The sequence below is a fragment of the Epinephelus lanceolatus genome, chromosome 11 (assembly GCF_041903045.1).
Source record: "Epinephelus lanceolatus isolate andai-2023 chromosome 11, ASM4190304v1, whole genome shotgun sequence".
NCBI classification, from domain to species: Eukaryota; Metazoa; Chordata; class Actinopteri; order Perciformes; family Serranidae; genus Epinephelus; species Epinephelus lanceolatus.
In genome coordinates, this window is record NC_135744.1 from 33,863,471 (window position 1) to 33,870,984 (window position 7,514).

The 7,514-nt window shown below is 41.8% G+C and overlaps 1 protein-coding gene across 3 annotated transcripts; it reads left to right on the forward strand.

Moving 5' to 3' along the window:
• Nucleotides 1-1,837: 1,837 nt before the first annotated feature.
• Nucleotides 1,838-6,844, forward strand: plac8l1 (PLAC8 like 1). Of its 3 annotated transcripts, none has more exons than XM_033639424.2 (5): nt 1,838-1,990; nt 2,346-2,599; nt 3,143-3,375; nt 3,980-4,116; nt 4,807-6,844. In XM_033639424.2, exons 2-5 carry the CDS (start codon nt 2,574-2,576, stop codon nt 4,936-4,938), a joined length of 528 nt encoding a protein of 175 aa, XP_033495315.1. In that variant the 5' UTR covers nt 1,838-1,990; nt 2,346-2,573; the 3' UTR covers nt 4,939-6,844. The 3 variants fall into 3 exon arrangements, with proteins under 3 accessions (XP_033495315.1, XP_078028680.1, XP_078028679.1); XM_078172554.1 differs by having other exon boundaries at nt 1,848-1,990; nt 2,403-2,599; XM_078172553.1 differs by having other exon boundaries at nt 1,933-1,990; nt 2,343-2,599.
• Nucleotides 6,845-7,514: the final 670 nt, after the last annotated feature.

Here is a 7,514-nt window from a genome sequence, read left to right on the forward strand (position 1 = left end):
ATACTTACATGTTATGTTTATTGAAGCCACACAACCACCAGCAGCAGTCTAACTAAGCACGAAGACTTGAAACTGAAAAACAGCTAGCCTGGCTGTGTTCAAAGGTAAAAAAAAAAGTCTGATTACAAACACCTCTACAGCTCACTAATTTACACGTATGTAGTTTATGGGTTTAGAGCTGAAGCCAAATAGTCTAAACTGACATGCACATGAAAAAAACACAGATGATTGTTGAAGCTCAACTTGAATGTAATTGAATCCAGGCCTCATGTTTCAGTCTGGTCTGATATTGACACAAATGACCCTACCTGTGCGCTTCAAACTGATGCTTCATGACTAAATTTTAAAGACAAAATGAGCAGGGTTTACCCCAGCCCATAAAAATACACCCTTCTCAATCATCACCTGTAATCCACTAGATGTGTGTGGTGGTGTCTGTTTCTGCAGAGACCCTGCCAGCTGCCTGTATCTTCTTATTTTGCTGTGTTTGGAATATTTCCGGGTGTCAACCTTTGGGCCCCCAGCCAGTAACAGCGCTCAGGGTGTGAGGGCAGGACTCTCTAAGAACATAGATTCCCGGGGCACATTCAGTCTCCAAACGGTGTGCACCATTTTGATATGACATGTTTCCTTGAGATGGTGCAGCACCACTCATTGGTGGGTGTTTCAGAGGTGCACTCAATCAGCAGCGACATGTATATAAGCTGGATTCTGGTAGTTTACTTACTTAACATACATTTTTTGTTTTTATTTCACACTTGCTTTGGCAGTGTAAACGTGTTTCCCATGCCAATAAAGCCCCTTTGAATTGAACTGAAAAGCCTGGGCAGCACAGTGGGGCAGTAGTTAGTATTGCCACCTCACAGCAAGAGGGTTCCTGGTTCAAATCCAGGGTGGGGGAGCCCCTCCATGCAAAGTTTGCATGTTCCCCCCATGTCAGTGTGGGTTTGTTCTGGGTACTCCAGCTTCCTCCCACAGTCCAAAGACATGCAGGTTAATTGGTGACTCTAAATTGCCCGTAGGTGTGAATGGTTGTCTATGTGTCAGCCCTGTGATAGTCTGGCAACCTGTCCAGGGTGGGCTGGATGAGTGGTTACAGAAAATGAATGACCTAAAGTCGGCCATATTGAAAGCTGTACACCTGCGTAACACAACTTGGTGTCCAACATACCACTGTTTCTGTTTAAATAAACATCACCATCACGCCATGTTTAGTCGGGGCTAAACGCAGCACAGGTGCCAGGTTGAGCTGTGAAAGCGGGGCCATCTTTTAAAGTTGTATTTACAAACTGCAGCCAACAAATCCTGCTCATATACTGCTTTAAATTTAGAATCTGCATCTGCCTTTTTTAATAGCACAGAATACACTGCTATCATATCTCTCAGTTTCAGAGCAGTTCCAGGGGTTTGCCTCTGCCAGTTGGTCTCTGTGGTCTCGGCTTCAAAGGCTTTTGGGAGAATGACTTTCCATCAGGGATCACTATTAGTCAAACAACTGCCAACAATCAAATGCAAATCAGCTACATTTTCAGAGGGGCATTCCTTTTGATTTCAAAGATCCCACACAACTGTGTATTCTTTTTTTTTTAAATTTTATTCTTTTTGATGTTACTTTCTGGGATGCACACAAAGAATTAATGCCACTATAATACATTTTCATCACACCGAGAAGGAGCTTCAGTTAAAAATGTGTCCACTTTGCATGTACTTACACCAAAGTTTGTGTGTACATGCGAGTGAACCTCCAAACCCACTCTAGTTTCACTACGTGTCCCTCCACCATGTAAAGCTCCCCTCACTTCTCTCTTTCTGTTACCTTCACACACACACACTGTACATCAGTCTAAATTGAAAGGTCAATGTCAGAGCACAGGAAATGCTTGAATGCAGACAATCCCCTCTTAGCATGAACCACACGTGTGTCTTTTGTTTTAAAATGCATCTTTCACTTCCCGGCTGTTCACTGTATGAGCGAGTTTCTGTCTTGAGGGTAAGTACGTCTTTTTAATTAGTTTAATAATAACAACAGATGCCTTTGAATGTCATGGGTCAAACAAACAAACAGTTTTGATTTAACTTGTTTGAGCTTCTGTTTGACCTCCATAGTTCTGACATCATTTCTTAATGTGTCATACTTGTGCTTGTCTTAGATGTGCAGCATGTCTCTGTTACACTCTACAAGTAAACATGTAAATAAATAATGACTTTTTTGCAAGAGTTCTGACTCGCTGGTGTGTTTGCGTTAAGCCTATGCAGGCATTCACATCTGATTATTTTTATGCAAGGCATTTGTGTTCATGCCCCCTGATGTGTATCTGCCCTCTCTGCATTTGCTGTATTAGCAGGGGGCGCAGTAAAGTCTCAGACAGAAGACAACTACAAGACTTATCTCTGTCACACAGCTTCTGGCCGAGCCATCCGACTGCTGGTTTATCTGCTCCGAAACACACCCTCTCACTGGGGAAGTGTCACTCCGCACCCCCCCTCCACCTCCTCATTCCTGCTGACTCCCTGTTCTCCTCTCTCGCCTCCTCGTCGCCTCGCTCTTCTTTGGATGCCAGTAGCTTCTAGTCATGGAGCAGACAACAGTCACACACCAGTAAGTGTTTGTTTTTGTCCCTACCAGCACACAGCGTTGTCACCAATGAGCACAATGGAATTACACCAAACGGCTCACTTATCTTATTCAGCTTTTTTAATGCTGCCGTGTTTTTGCTGAATCTTTTTCTTCTTTCTTCTGTCTGTGACACTCGATAATACAAATTAACAAAAACATTTCTTGAATCTGTTATTGCTGCGTACAAATTTTTTTTACTTATTTTGATTTTCCTTTGCTAGAATTTGTGGTAATTTAAGTGTTGCTGAAGGCCACGTTCTTTATCACATCCAGTGGTAGTATAATATTAGTTTAATTGTGGTGGCGTGCTGCTAAAATTTCATAGGCGGCCAGCTGAGTACAAAACATGCTTTAGGAAAATAAAATTTGCTGAATGAATTAAATCAGAAACCAAAAAAAGAGACGAACTCTCTAATTTCAGTCTCCTAACACTGAGCCTGCAGTTGAGTATCAGAGGCATAACAAGCTGTGGTGGATTTATCAAACATCTATATGAAGTCAGATCCATGCAAAATCTCATTTCAGGCCCGGGCTGTCGGTCACCAATGACTCAGCATCAGCAGATCAAGAGGAGGAAGTGGGGGGCTTCACCGCAGGAAGTGAAGATGACTCGAGGTCAAATGATGTCCCTGCAGCGACGGACCCGGTACTCACGCAGCCCGGCCTCGGTGTCACCACGACAACCATCACCACCATCACACAGACGGGAGGAGGCTGGAGCACAGGCCTGTTTGACGTCTGCGGAGACAAGATGACATGTAACATGAAAACACAGCCAGAAATTCACATGCACAGGGCTCACACACACCAATCAAAACTCTGACTCATAAGAATAAGAAACTTTATTAATATAGCACCTTTCATACAGGAAATGCAGCACAAAGTACTTTACAATAAGGGCAGTATAAGCAATAAATGCTTCACATGAAAATAGACATAATGAACATGAAACAGACAAGGAAATTCAATATAAAAGGATATTTAAAAACAGTTTAAAACATGGTTAAACTGATTCATAAAATCATAGATTTGTAAAACTATAAATCAGATAATCAAGTAAGAGATTTTGAAGTGTAAAAAGAAAGAGTTTAAGACCTGTATCAGGAAGTCAGAGCTAGTTTAAGGCTAAAGTGAACGATACGTTTTTAGCTTTCTCTTCTAAATATTTAGCGAGCTTGCTTCCCTGATATCTACAGGTAGTCTCTTATTCTTTGTTAATGAGTTTAACTTGATGTTTCTGTGAAGAAAGAACAAATAAATCATCATTTATTTATCCTTAGATCAGTCTTGCATCTGACAGAATCCTTTAAATGTGATTTTTGTTCGTCACAAACACACACTGTGCTCACCTGTGCTTGTCAGGTATTCTCGGGGCTCTGGTGCCGTGTTGTTTGGACCTGAGTTTAGCTCACCAGTATGGCGAGTGTCTGTGCATGCCTCTGCTACCAGGATCCACTTTTGCCATGCGAGTTGGGATCAGGGAGCGGTACAAGATACGGGTGAGTGTGTGTACTCAAGTGCACACTTGTCAATAGCAAGTAGAGATTTGCTGTTGCCCTTGAACACACCACAGGTAGACATCCAATATGGTTTTAATTGAATACTTTACCCACAAAATAACCATTTGTTTATCAGTTAGTCACACCTTGTTGCCTTGGATTAGTGAAGAAAACTGTTTCTCTCACATGCCTCCATGGAAAACAACATATTGATTTATTGATTGATTTAAGACCCCATGTATGCTAAGTGCTTCCCACATAGATAAGTTTCACTTTCACTTCAGTTTTAACTTTTAAGGTGTTTGGGAAGTTATGAGCGTATGGCTGGATAAATGAGATTTAGATTATACTGCTTGAGTTTTATGAGAGTTTGTAAACAGATGTTTCGGTACAGTTTTGCTGTTGTTAAAGCGGCCCCCGATCAATCAATAAAACAATGCATTTGCTGTTTTCCGTGGAGGCATGTGAGAGTAACAAGTTTTCTTCACAAATCCAAAGTAACACGGCATGACTAATTAAAATGCAAATTGTTATTTTGTGCTTGAGGAACTCCTTTAAGAATCCACAGTAGACGGAAAGCCAAAGAAAGTAGTTAATCAATACAGTGACGTTCAGTATAAGTTGTGCAAGTAAATATATGTGTGTGTCTTTTCATGTACCTCATTGTCCTGTCTGCATGTTCACCCACAGGGAAGCGTGTGTGAGGACTGGACCACAGTGTGTTGCTGTTATCCTCTGGCTGTCTGTCAGATGATCAGAGAGATGAAGCGGAGGATGAAGACACAGACCTATCATGTGTCCACCGCCCTCGAATCCTCCTGAAGAAACTCTACACAGTCAATGAAGCCTGTCCTTTTACTATGCAACCGAGACCGGCGAGGGCCAGCTGAGATCACTCGTACTGTATGAATAGCACAAAAAAAAAATCAATACTATAACATTTTAAATACCCCTGGAGATACCTTGGACAATGAGTCAAGCCCATCCTACACATTTAAAGAAGACTGGAAAGGACACACTTTGATTAATAGCATAAACGGCAAAAAGAATCACAGCTGTAACGTCTCAATCAGTGTGCAGGGCTTAAAACAGTCTTGGAGGTTGTTATACTCTGACTGAAACCTGCATTTAAACTGCTGTTGGACCGTTCTGGAGAAGATATTGTGCAGGTAACAATATTCTGCTTTCCTTGCAGAGGCAGAGACACATCAACTCCCCGCATTCTGAGACAGGAGAGAAGCAGGTGGCAAGGCGCACGCTTATTTGGTTTCAGTAGCTGTCACTGTCAGCAAACAGCACTAAACATCTGGCACAACTCTCAGTCACACACTGGAAACTTTCAGAAAGCAGACAGCTTTTTAAAATTCTGAATATGTTTATATACATGCAGCTTGTTCTATCTCAACCCCAGAACAGGCAGTGCTCCAACTACTGAAACTGACGTATCTTTTTTGATCATCTTCATCAGGATATAACCATAATCGGAGCCATTAAACCCAGTTTGTACATATTGTTGAACATTTTGATTCCTTGTGGCATGATTGCATCACTGACAGATTTCTGTAAAAGTCTGAAATAACATTTTCTTGGTCACCACTAGTAGCATAGAGTAGGTTTTAAGTTGACAGCATAATCATTCTAAACGGGCCCCTTTGTATTTCCTGTTGCAATGATTCTTAATACAGTAGCTGACAGGAAACAAACAGGGGCCAAAGCTGTTTCTGTGGCAACAGAATAGCAATGAAAAGGTCCATCTTTATTTGAAACATCAGTCTGAGAAACTTCTGCGGCCACTTTTGTTTGTGCCGCTCACAATGATAAAAACTTAAAAGCTGTCTGTGCTGTAGATATTCAGCGAAGCTCTCTGACTATTCATAGGGGCAATTTCTCCAGTAGAAAGTGGCACAAATGAAGTGAATGTGATTTGGGTGAACCAGCCCTTTCATTTTGTCTCGCACTCCAAAGGTCACCAGACGTTGTGTTCGGTCCCTCACAGACGCACGGGGAAGATGAAGTGATTAAACATAAAACTTTCTAGACCTTGAGGCACACATCGTGAAACAGGGACATAACTCAACATCAGGGACAATATCTATAAATCAGACTGTTAAATCTCATTTTCAGCATCATGTTTAAATCCGAGCAAAGCCAGAGAGGCACAGAGAAGCCCAGTCAGCTGTGTTTGATATTAGCTGTCATTTGGTTTTCAAAGGATTTCGAGAGTTGTTTTATTTATTTGTGAGCCGGTCCTTTCAGTATGCAGAACCACTTGTCTGATTACCCGGCAAACAGGCTGCGGCATAGCTCCGATTACAGTCAACAGTTCAAGTACAGTCTGATGATAATAAAAGGCCATTTCCATATTTCTGATATTCTTTTATCCTTCTGTTTCTTAGTTCACCTCAGGCATTCAATCTTATTATTAATCCAGCCCTGATTGCTGTGGTTCCCTGAACCCCCAAATGCCAACCAGAGAGAGTGGATGTGGAAAATGTTATTTCGACACAAAGTTGGTCGGGTCCTCTAAGGGCAAATGTGTAATTTGTTAACTCTCATGGATGTGGGCCCCTACCTGCAGCTGCCTCAAATGAAATGGGGGAAAAGAGAAAGCTGGTTTGGTGTGGAGGGATGTGAATAATAACATTTAATCATATTTTGCATACTGTACAGTACACTGCACATTTAAAGGACTTAATCTGCCAAATGAAAATAAATATTTTTGAATCATTGCAACTCTGCATAAGTTTATCTCTTATATCGTTTTTTTTTTTTTTTTTTGAGTGCATTGGAAGTCCTCTTCCTCATAGTGTTGTGTCATTCGCAAACGAATCATTCAAAAGAACGAATCTGTTGAGTGAACGTACTGAACTGAATCACTTCCAGAACAGATTTGTTCCTTTCTCAGTTCAGTTGAGTTCAGCAGCGAGCATGCAGGCCAGAGGTGGAACTGCCGATTTGGTCCGTGCAAACGATGAATCACTCTCGAGTCGCGAGGCAGCCAGGGTGCAGGGAGGAACTGCCTACTGCATGATGAATAACTCTGTGAACGAATCACTCGGTGAACTATGTAACCCAGATCCCTGAGTGATTCAAATCATTTCTTCTCAGCGATACACTTTCATAGGGACTGTTTTCTCCAAGCTAACGGCTAATGTACCCAGGAGTCAAGCCACATGAACACAATCACACACCTCCCCATTGCTTTAACAGACTTAGTTTCCAGATAAACAAACTTAAAATGCAGGGCAGACGCAGCAGCAGCTCAGCCGTGTATCAGTTCAGTGAGTCGGACTATGCAGTACACAGTCAGGGCTCCTCCCGCCAAGCACTGAACGATTCAGTGAACGAATCTTTTTAATGAACTGATTCTAGTGATTCAGTAACATCTAAAGAACTGC

Excerpts from the sequence above, each read along its gene's own strand:
- plac8l1 (XM_033639424.2), top strand. The coding sequence starts at position 2,574 with ATGGAGCAGACAACAGTCACACACCA. Across the intron at positions 2,600-3,142 it reads CAGACAACAGTCACACACCA|GCCCGGGCTGTCGGTCACCA; the intron begins GTAAGTGTTTGT and ends ATCTCATTTCAG. Across the intron at positions 3,376-3,979 it reads CTGCGGAGACAAGATGACAT|GTATTCTCGGGGCTCTGGTG; the intron begins GTAACATGAAAA and ends TGTGCTTGTCAG.